Source organism: Paralichthys olivaceus, chromosome 19, assembly GCF_024713975.1.
Source record: "Paralichthys olivaceus isolate ysfri-2021 chromosome 19, ASM2471397v2, whole genome shotgun sequence".
Taxonomy (NCBI): domain Eukaryota; kingdom Metazoa; phylum Chordata; class Actinopteri; order Pleuronectiformes; family Paralichthyidae; genus Paralichthys; species Paralichthys olivaceus.
Window position 1 is genome coordinate 8882900 of NC_091111.1, and position 11575 is coordinate 8894474.

Genomic DNA, 11575 nt, shown 5'->3' on the forward strand with positions numbered 1-11575 from the left:
CATGAACTGTACACATCCATTATTTTTGTGAAAACATAAACTGTCAGTTTCGGTGTCAAGCACAGCCAGTGAGAATCGTCCCAGTTCCCGATTGTGACTGTGCCTGGAGGCAGCAACGACTATTTCTGTCCCCACAGAGCTGTTGTTCGCCTACGTGTGTCTGCTGGGCTCATCATTCATGCAGTTGAGTAATATATAGTGTGGCTGATATGCAAACAACCTCCAACACTTCCAAACAAAGTCGACATCCGCAGATGATCGCAATCCTTCTGCTCCCTTTTCAAAAACAGACCCTGTAATGTTTGTAGGCCTACCTGCCTTTTTAAAGAGCCCCTCGCAGCATTATCAGATGCAGCTCTATTACACAGTGTGTTGTGAGTTTTAGCTTTAATCTTAATCTTCAGTCATCAGGGGGACAAAATGAGTTCACAGTGACCATCGGTGAGCACACATGATCAAAGAAGTGCGGAGCTAAAGTACATGCAGCCTTTGAGACGGGACAGCTGGAGAGCACATGGAGCACTCGGGTGAATGATCGTTGTATTAGCACTTCAATTAGGCCTTGTTTCAGGTCTCATTATGACCTGTAGACACGATGGACACTGTGAACTCTTCACAGCTCGGGACACAGAGGACAATAACGCTGTGAGAAAGTAGTTCAATCAGCTGGTGTGTTTATAGTTTCTAAAGAGAAGACGGTGTGTTATGTAGGGCTGCTTATATGTGCTTTCCCTGAATTCACAATTATACCGTGACTCCTTTAGTTGACTGACTGGATCACAGTAAAGGGATTGGCCATGTGACTGCAGCAAAGGACATACACAATGAAACATGCAAAACAGCTGCAGCTCATCTAGACTTTACCATTGTACTGCATAAATGTGGATCATAATGTACAAACATTCAAATTGTACATAATTAACATCCATAGTGTACATATATTTTTCTAGTGTTCTAGAATATTAATATGCTGTTCCCTATTTGTATATAAGTGTTTTTTATGCACAAACCACTTATATGTGTAAATCTACTTTGCAATAAACCCTGATTCTGATTTTGTTAACTCATATGGTAAAATTCATCTCACGACACAGCACAGATTGATGTCGTTGTTGCTTGTGCTCAGCCCTCCGAATGTCTGAGTTTGCCTCTGTGATGAAAATCGATCGGCTGAATACTCTGAGTGGTGTTTTACTCACTGAAGGTGTCACAATCTTAACAACACACTGTCCTCTCTGCAGGACACATCTGCCAATGTATTGTCTCCGAGATCACCAGCAAACGATGGCATTATCTGACCAGAACAGAGAGCAGGAGTGATCTATGGTCAGATGACAACACCTTCTCTCTGATTTGATTTCAAAGAGCCAACGTCTATCTGACCTGAATGGTCTTGTTGGGGGGGTCAAACGGACAGACACATCAGTCATCATTATCAAGTGTGAGATACACATTGGTTGTGGATTAAAACAGCCTTCAAAAGTGTCTTTTCTTTTGTAACCTAGAGTTTATCTTCCCAATCGACTCCTTTGTGACTGTAATTTAGCAGCACATGTTGTGTGGCCTGTTCGCAAGATCGTGGGAGGGATTTCTACTGATTCGGATTGTTTGTGTAACTACCAAGAATTTCTACCCAAAAAAGATCCAATAAATAGTGAATAGAAAAAAAGTACTTTGGCCTAGAGTGTGGAACAAGTTGGATTTTGTCTTTTTTAAGATCTTGGACTTTTGTGCAGCACCCTGAGACAACTGTTTGTTGTGCTACCATGCTATATAAATAAATTTGATTGATAGAGCATTAAAAGAAAGATTCAATATCACATAATTACCATTGCCAATTAGGATATGTTTGTTTGTTGTTTTTTTAAAAAGATTATGACACCAAACCTTGGTAGAAGGATGTGGTATTGTTCAGAGAAGAACCCAGTATATTTTGATGCAGATCCTCATCAGAGGCAGATCCAGGAAACTTCTTATCTCTGTTTTTAACATTGCAAAAGTGTGTGTGGGTGTTTTATTTTACATTATCAACATTCTCCCAGGGAATAATTCATGGATCTGAAAACAATCAGGCATATTTAGGGGACTGGTATCTATGAGTGTGTGAACGTTGGTGCAGCTTGGTAGAATTTAAGGGGACTGTTGGGCCTTGGAAGTATTCTAGTATTGAAAAGTAGGTGAGCTTAAGGTTGCACTGCTGATCTTTCCAATGTTATTTCCTATTGTGCTATGTGACAACAAAGGCAAAGTATTGTGGCACTGAAAGATTTAGTTTGGTTTCATGCTTTTTAATCCAGCTGCATTTTAATCTTTAGCTGAACCGCGGGAGAGATGACGAGATGGACCGTGGGCCGCTGAGATATGACTGTACGTGTTCGTGTTGAAGAGTGACAGTTAACCATGTTCAGAAGGAAACTCTGGGTCTCATTTACATGTAGGAAAAGTGAGATTTGATTGGAGGCGAATCTGTGCATAGGGTGTGTCTACGTCTGGGAATCAAGGGGGTGAGGTGTTCTCACAGTGGCACTGAGGGATGAAGGGGGGGGGGGGTTGTGACATCTGTACACACATGGTGTCAGTGAAGCAAGCGTGTGGTGCAAGTCAACACAACTCTTCAGGTACTGTGTAACGTGTGGTGCACACATAGATACACACACCCACACACAGCATACACACAGACAGACATTGGTGATGTAATAGAAACGACAAAACAATGTATGCGAGTGTGCAAACAGACACTGGTGACTATTTGCCAGCACACGATGTGCTCTAGCAAGTTAATGACAATATATATTGTTTGTTTCGCTCGACTTTGCGAGGAAGCATTAGGTTTTGTCTGAACACGTTCAGCAGAGAGTGACTGGTTGCCGTCCGGTTACTCACAGCACAGTAAATCGGCTTAGTCAGGAGTGTTGGTGTCACCACCATCCAAGGAGTGTACCTCTGTGGTGGGGGCTGGCATTGTTCTTAAGCATCAGGATTTCTGTACATCAGTTAACAAGTCAGTGTTAAAGGGATAGTTCACCCAAAAATGAAAATTCACTCATTCTCTACTCAAAACAATGTCGATGGAGGGGTGGGTGAAGTGTTTGAGTCCACAAAACACTTTTTGAGTTTCAGGTGTAAACATCATTTCTTCAGACGTAATAAAACAACAAAGAAAAACACCACATGCCTCCATACTGCTCCTTTCCAAGTGTGATCCACGCACGAACGCGGCTTCAGAGGAAGATATCAGAAGACATTTAGGCATAAAAACATGAATGGTGGCGCTTACGGACACTTGGATGACACCACAGGTGTATTACGGAGGCATTTTATTTCAATGTTTATTCGTAAGTGGTCACCACTTACTTAAATTGGATTGGATTTGTCTACAGCGCTGTTTACCCTTGAAACTCCAGAAGTGTTTTGTGGACTTAAACACTTCACCCACCCCTCCATCGACATTGTGTTGAGTAGATAATGACTGAATTTTCATTTTTGGGTGAACTATGCCTTTAAAACACAATGAGCCAACATAATGGGAATTTAGACCAACAGGATGTGATGTAATCAGTCAGGAGCCTCTTCAGAAACTGAATTTCAAATCTATACCATTATTTTCTTTGTGCTTATAACCTTTAATTATTTGTTTTAATGTTTTTTATGTGATTTATGTGCATCTGCTGTAACATTGCAGCAATAACATACTGGACAGAATACTCAACTCCCTGCATTCCTAATATAACTTATGTAACTATACTAAGTATTATTGGCTTAATTTACCTAAAGTGACCAAAGTAAAAAAATACTCATTATTCAGAATGGCAGGCCGGATATTCTACACTAACGTGTTAACATGAAAGCCGCATTTATTTTATATTAACCTTTACTTCATAACGAATGTTTAATCGTTTTTTTATTCTAATCCACTTTATTTTTAGATAAATTACTAGTTGTTGCTTTAAAAGATGAAAGAATGTGTTAGAGACACGAATAATGACTTTTTCAGTTAAAAACTACTCCTAGAACAATGATTTTTATTTTTCACTGTATAAAACTAAATTAAACTTGATGATAAGTCAGTTTTCACTTAACAATCCATCAAAGTTGAGAAGCGTGTGTGTTTTGTAACTACTAAAGACACATAGATTCGAGTAAAACATTTAAATATGTTTCTCTGAAAAGTACTGAAGTTGCAGTGTAAAGTACCATAAAATTTTAAATATTCCAGTAAATGACAAGCACACAGTCAATAGTACTTTGTGTACTGAAGAACCTTCCACCATTAGTGTGTCATGAATCCATGATGCAACAGAAACTTGCCGCAGGGCTTCCCAAGAGTATGAAGCTGCATTTTCACACTTTCACATTCTGATACACTTTATTTATGGTTACAGAGAATCTGAGCTTCACCATTGACCAGAGCGAGAACCAGAACATTAGCAATATAGTTTTATATAGAAGTCATTTTCATGCCAAACAAAGATTTTTGAGGGATATTTCCTTTGAATCAAAGTTCCAATATTCAGTCTGAAAAATGTAGATTTTCACAAGGACGTGTTGGACAGGTTACAGTGTTTCCACCTTTTTTTTTAACTCTGATAATCTTCTATCCTCTTTCACCTGTCTGGTTCATCATGTGATGTCATTTCACGTGCAACTGGCATGTGCTAACCATGGGGGTATTTCTGAACAAGTGTCATAGCTAGAATACGTGTACCTCCGTAACATGAGATGACAGAGCAGGCAAACTAATGTGTGACACACATACAGTATCTACACATACCTGTCAATTATCATGTAGGTAATAGCACTGTCATTACGTCAGCAGCTGGGAGTCTACGGGGGAGTTTCTGTCGGTGGGATGATTCACAATCATAACCGACACAAAATTAAAGATGACGACACAAAAAACAATAAATGACATCAGCTGAGACACAACAGTTGTTGGGTTTGTTTGTGGTCAGCTTCTTCTTCATGATTTGACGATGAAATCGAAAAGCCTCTTTAAAGTGGGATTTATTTACTGAGGGTCCTTTTTTTAATTGATTCCTTTTTTGCAAACAAAATGATTTCTGACTCAGACACTGGTCATGAACACTGGTGAGCTACAGCCCCCCCCCCACACACACACACCTAAACAGAGGGACAACAGAGAGAATGGCTGTGCTCTTTTCTATTGAGACACACACAGAGAAACGGATGTGTGCTTGCAGGCAGCTCCCTGACAGACCTGTGGAGCAGGCTCCCTGCTCTCTTATCTGCTGCCAGCTGGTCAGACGAGAAGTTCGTCTCACCTACCTCACATCTACCAGGTGACGCTGCATGGGCGTGGCCTGAGAAGGCATTTTCCATTTGTTCAATTCTACTGAAATCTGCATTCAAAACAATTAGCAGATTGGAAAACTGAGAAGGAGGCATACAACAGTACCTCAAACTTTAAAGTTTCACTGAGCAGCAGCAGCAGCAGCAGGCAGTTAGCTGGATAAGGGGATACAAGCCTTGAGTAAACACATTTTGACAGCCTCATTGCTGAAGTCCAACATTGACTCCTGTCAGAGGACAGAAAGAAGGCAGCTCTGGACTTTCCTTCCCGGGAGGGAAACTGGTTTCTGAACAAATAAGAGAAAATCTTCCGCTCCAGTAAAAGGTGGTTTCAGAAGCAGAAGCAGTAAAAGGTCACTGCCTTTAGTTAGGGGGTTGATAGATTACCTAGCAAACAAGTCTTTGAACATATATTGATGTATTAGCACCAAAAAATGGAACTTCCTGTGGCTCAAAGACCCTCGATTGAACAGAGAGGGTCAGGAGGGGACTTAAAAATGACTTTAAATCTTCACATCTTTTTGATCTGTAAAGCAGTTAAAGTGTACAGTCAGAGGATCATGTTACTATAAAGGTTCCATGGAGCTTCGTAAATGCTCCTTTGTGCCAAGACCGGTTCTGCAATGCCACCCAGCAGAGCAGACTTATCCTCCAACCTGCAGCTCAGTCTTATCTGTTCCTCTCTATTGTAATCAAACATGCAACAGTCACTTTTTAGTGCAACATCTGCTGTCATACATCTGTTGCTATTTTACTGTGAATGCTGTTTTTCCTGGGGATGACTTGTCACAACTGTGTCTGCACATTGAGCATGAAGCATTTGCATTCCGGATTGCACTACACTCAGTTACACTGCAGTTTATAACATACCTACCCTGTGTCTTTTTGACTGTACACTTACATGTTGTGTACTTGTATGTTAACATATAAGTTCACTGTTGAACTTCTTTTTTCTGTATATTAGCATATCTGTCATTATCATTACACATTAGTTCAGCTAGTGAAAATGTATAGGCATTTTTTCCAAACTTTGATATTTTATTGTCTTTAATCTATAGATGCTTTCAGTATAGTCTTCTTTCTCTTGAATCGATGAAGCAGCAGCGGCGTGTCCATGCTGGATTCACTTCATGAACAAAGAGACAGAAAGGTGATCAGGTGCATTTTGGGCGTTAGAAAGAGGAACAATAAGGTTCTGCAGTTAGAGTCCCCATGGTAATCTCTAATGACAAGCCGCTATGGTAAACTGATAGGGAACCTCACATTATTGCTTGACCCACATGTAAAAATTATATAGACCCCCCCCTCAAAAGGAGAAAATATCTATCATGTGAATATACAAATACAGGTGTACGTGCACATTCATTGAGAGGGAATAAAGCAACAGGTTAAAAAAAAACCTCTGACGTTACCAGTGAGGCAGGGAGATTCAAATCCAAACAGACATCGAGTTACACCTGCCTGTTCGGGCCGACAGGTAGAGCGGATAGACAAACAATGTTGAAAAAACAATAAGCTCAACGCTTTCTTCCTTCTACGCCTGTGAGCCAAGAACCCTGTACACAAAGACACAACACTGCATAAGATAGGACTGAATGAAAACATTTTTTTAATGTTTATTTCTCTAAACTTTACTGATGTATCTTTATTAGAAGTTACTGATGCTCGATAAGAAATTATCCCTGTAGGAGCCATGAATGTCGTCACTTGGAATTTATTTGTCTAGTAGTGTTATTAGATTGGTTATGGTTATTTGTTAATGTTTTTATATAATAAAGTATATAATGTTATAATAATGTCTAATATTAGGCACACCATCAGCTCATTCATCGAGAGGATGAGTGGATCACTCCAGTTTTTGTTGACCACTGTGATTTTTTGCATATAATTTGTGCATGTTAAAAATAAGTGGTGCTGTGTTTATCATTTATTTCGTCATTGTGAAAATCCCATTTTTGACGTACTCAGGATCTCGGAAAATCAGTTTGATAGACAACTCAGGCCGGCCCTCAGCCTCTCAGTGACCTTTTTGTTTATTCCCTTAAGTCGAAACTCCCCCTTTAAATCATCAAATCAGGTTGATATGATTACATTTGTGTGTTGCATGTTAATTAACAAGGTGCTGAGAGGCTAGTTATATGTTCTATGCCCTATTCCAGTGTTAAAGCTGAGCTAACTGGCCGCTGGCATTAACTTCATATTCTAAAGACAAACCTAATTTTAGTGTTGTACCCTACTTCCTGCAAGAGAGTAAATTAGTGTGTTTTCCAAACTGTGGACCTACAATGTTTGAGTGTGTCTTCACTGTTTCTGTGTGTATGTGTGAGTGTGCACTGCAGGTGGTAAAGGGGTGACTCCCTTTAATCCCTCCTCTCCCACTGAACCACGAGATTCTCACACCCTAAACACCATAAGCTGATTTTACACAGTCACCATTCAGACAATGGAGAAGCACGAAATAAACCCACATGTACTGTGCAATGAAAACCAGCAGTAAGAAGAGGGTCAACATGAGTTTGGTCAGAAAAGTATCTTAAGTGAAAGACGTCCACAGATATAGTGGAGATCACTGTATAAGTGAATCAAAAGGTTAATGTGGAAATAACCCTATTCAATCAAATGATAATTAATAGTCTGCAACAATGACTGCCATTAGTCTACACCTGAGGAAAGCCTCAGTGTTGTTGCAGGACCAAACCTTCACCCTACCTATGATTTACACAGGGGGGGTTTATGGGGCCTATTCAGAGGCCCTGAGGTGTCACCCCCTGGTCACTCCCAGGTTCCCCCCCTCTTGCCTGGTGATTTCGCACCTCCAGGAGGGACTATTATCCCGTCAGAGGGCCACTCTTCACGACAGCGCAGGACTTCGCCCCATTAAAATCACACCCTTCTGCTTGGTTTGTCGTCCCGTGGAGCAGAGTTCACACACAGGTTTGACCTGGAGCTGCAGATGGTCGCGAAGCATTAGAATGGATGGAAAAAAACAAGGCCTGTTGGGAAACACAGACGAAGTGCCGGTGAAAACTAAGGCTCTGAACTTTGAACTGTAGGCAGTGGAAAGCCATTACACTTTGTCACACTGTTATAAATTACTTTCAACCGCAAGTCATTTTTGTGAGGAACACTTCTCGTCTTGGTGAAAAATACTGAACACATAATCAGTGCAAGTGGTTGACAGTGAAAACTGTTTGCACATGTACTTGAGTCAGTTCTGCTAATCTTCTGCTTCTTTGCTTAGGTGCAATTAATTGAAATTGAAATTAGTTGCGAGTTAAAAACAAACTTTGTCAAAATCATTCCCGAAACAATTAAGCAAAAAGGTAAGTTACTCTCATCCCTCTGCAACAACACTTATTCTGACACTGATCCTACATGTGCTGCCATTGTTATTTGGTCTGTGCGTTCATCTCCAGTTTCACTTCTGAAAACAGGTCTGAAGATATCAATGGTCACAAGTAAGGAAACAGACGACTGAGGTAAATGTGACCAGTTGTGTCTGTAAGATCAAGATGTAGTTATGAGGAAGTGAGAAAACATTTGATGAGAAAGATGTGGGTGTTGTCTATAAAAACATACTGTGCACACACAACATCTGACATTATACATCCTATTCTATTCAAAAGCAGTTGGTTTATGTAATCAGCACTGAACAAGCAAAGACGAGAAAGAACTAGCTCTTCATCTTCAGTGCTTTTGTCAGAACTCAAGCCAAAAAACAATGTAACTTTGATAAATACTGTTATACAGTTTGATTTTGTTTTCTTTAGTCTGATTTACAGAGTAAATGAGTTTAAGTAGGTCCGCTGCTGCCCCCTACTGTGGAAGGAAAGTACAGCTTGACCAGTTTCATACACCAATCTAGCAGTGATTCATATTGGTCCTGTGCAGGGTGTAGCCCCGCTGACAACTTATCCTCGGCGGGCATTGGCTCCATGTGATAATAATAATAAGCACAACAGCTGTTGGATTCATCAAATATATTATTATCAAAATATACAGTTTGACAATAGGGTGACAAAGGAAAATTGTTAAATAGAATTTCTTTTAATACAGTCTGGTTAAAAAGTGTGGCTCTTTAGGTTTAGTTAGACTAGTGCTATGTTTGCATAAGTTATTCAAGTAACTACACAGTTAAGTACAATATAAAATGATTACGACAATACAAAGAAAAATTACACTGTACATGAAATTAAATTAATATAAACCTAGAAACTAAATAATGCTCATACATTTTCTGCTTTTGTCCACTGAAAATAAAATGACTAGAGTAAAGAAACATTAGAAGCATGCTGTGCAGCCAGTAACACTCCTATTGTACACCTTGGGTGTCATCAGCATTTCGAAAGAATTTCCTGACAGCTTCTGTAAACCTTCACCAGGCAGTTCAGCCGAGGCTTTGAACTCTGAAAGACAAAAGAGGCGATGGTCATTAGAAACCGGTTTCTCCATCTGCTAAATACCGTAACAGAGGAAGACGAAACGCTGAAAGTAAAGTAACAAAAGCAAGTTTCTGTACACTGCTCATTCATCCTCACCTGAAACAGAGGCACAACGCTGGACACTGCATTAGGTTCTGATGGGTCCTTCAACAGTACACAAAGGTAGTAGATGATTTGATGCTGAAATAAAAAACTTCAGTCATCATCCCACTCATTAAACAAATGCATTACCTAAAATAACTGCAGAATTATGAGACAATAATGATTTGATGAATGTAAGTATGCTCTTACTCACCATGTAAATTGCTTCATTGATGACGATATCCTTGATTTTGTTCTTCTCAATGAAAGTGGTGGTTTCGCGACCAGAGGCGTAGTTTGACGTTACCTGAATCCCTAAGGACCCGATGACGAGCAGAGACTCGTGGTCCACCTTCACTAAGTGGATGTGAAGCATCATACCCACCAGGGTGATGAGTATCGCACTGGACAGAACAGCAGTGTTCTGAGAGAGAGGGAAAGACATTCACATGATAAAACCATGTCATAAATAGCTGTATATTGTATAGATACAAATAAATATTATTCCAATGTGCAGATCATTTAGAGTATGTAATCCAACAGAAATATCTTGGTGTGGTATACCAATGGACAGCTAAAGCTATCAGAGATAAATAATACAAGTAATAAACAAATAAGAAACATTAAGCTGCCAGGAGGCTGGTTGAAGGGGGCTGCAGCATCACTTACTGGCAGTAAACTGTAACTGCAAGGCAAAATACTTTTCCAAACAAACCCATTACTATTTTTCCACTTGAATTAAAATAAATATTATATTTAATTTATAAGCATTCAGTGCATTTTAACATCATTATATAGATTTTCTCTCAGCACCCCCCAACTCTGACTTCCAGCATCCCTGGAGTGGCGATTGTCACTCTCAAGCTAAAGTAATCTGTGCTGTATAATATAGACAAGTAGAGATAATAAACATGAAAGCTGGTTTAAAAAAGAAGGTTTAGATAATTCAGAATCGTATAATCGACCAACCACCACAGTGTAAGATTAAGGTGAAAGGGATCTACTGGCAGAAACTGAACATGAAACAGCTCTAGTTTTATTTTAACTAATGTGTAATGATCTAAATTGTACAAATGTTGTTTTCTTAACTCTAGAATGAACCCTTTATATATAAATACTGTATTTTCTACGTAGACCACCATGTTTTTTAACAGTATCCCTGACTGGACAAACTAAACACTTTTGTGTTTGTATGATGAAAGGTTACCACAGGTTCTCTGTCATGTTTGGAAGGAGAGGGTGAGGTGAGGGGCATTCAGCTGCAACATGCAACTTCACCACCAGATGTCACTAAACTCTACACAGTGGACCTTTAAAAGGTCAAAGTTTCGGTTTAAATAACACGATCACAGTGATGGTAACATATAGCAGGGGTTGATATGTTGTTACGAGTCTGACCTCTGTGAAGAAGAACACGATGTATGCTATAACCCACACGGAGCAGGTGTACACCACCACTTTCCCGATGGACACTTTGGGGGAGCTGACGGTGAACTCCCGGCAGAAGCTGGAGTGGGTCTGGCAGTCCAGAGATATGGGTTTCCCACTGATGTCGGTGAAGACATCATCGTCCATTGTGAACGCAAAGAGGCACAAGGGAGAGCAGGAGGAGGAACGCTGCGGTGAAGTCTGGGACACGGTTTGCTAGGCTAACAGGTTGACGCTAAGCTAACGTTAGCTCCCTGCTGAAAGGTCAGAGGCGAGGCGAGGTCAGACAGAGATGTTTTCCTAACGACAGCACC

At 40.1% G+C, this 11575-nt stretch overlaps 1 protein-coding gene across 1 annotated transcript; it reads right to left on the minus strand.

Moving 5' to 3' along the window:
- Positions 1–9275: 9275 nt before the first annotated feature.
- On the minus strand, positions 9276–11461 carry pigh (phosphatidylinositol glycan anchor biosynthesis, class H). Its single transcript, XM_020091785.2, has 4 exons — positions 11232–11461; positions 10048–10257; positions 9849–9932; positions 9276–9716 (listed from the first exon to the last, which is right to left on the minus strand). Exons 1-4 carry the CDS (start codon positions 11406–11408, stop codon positions 9645–9647), a joined length of 543 nt encoding a protein of 180 aa, XP_019947344.1. The 5' UTR covers positions 11409–11461; the 3' UTR covers positions 9276–9644.
- Positions 11462–11575: the final 114 nt, after the last annotated feature.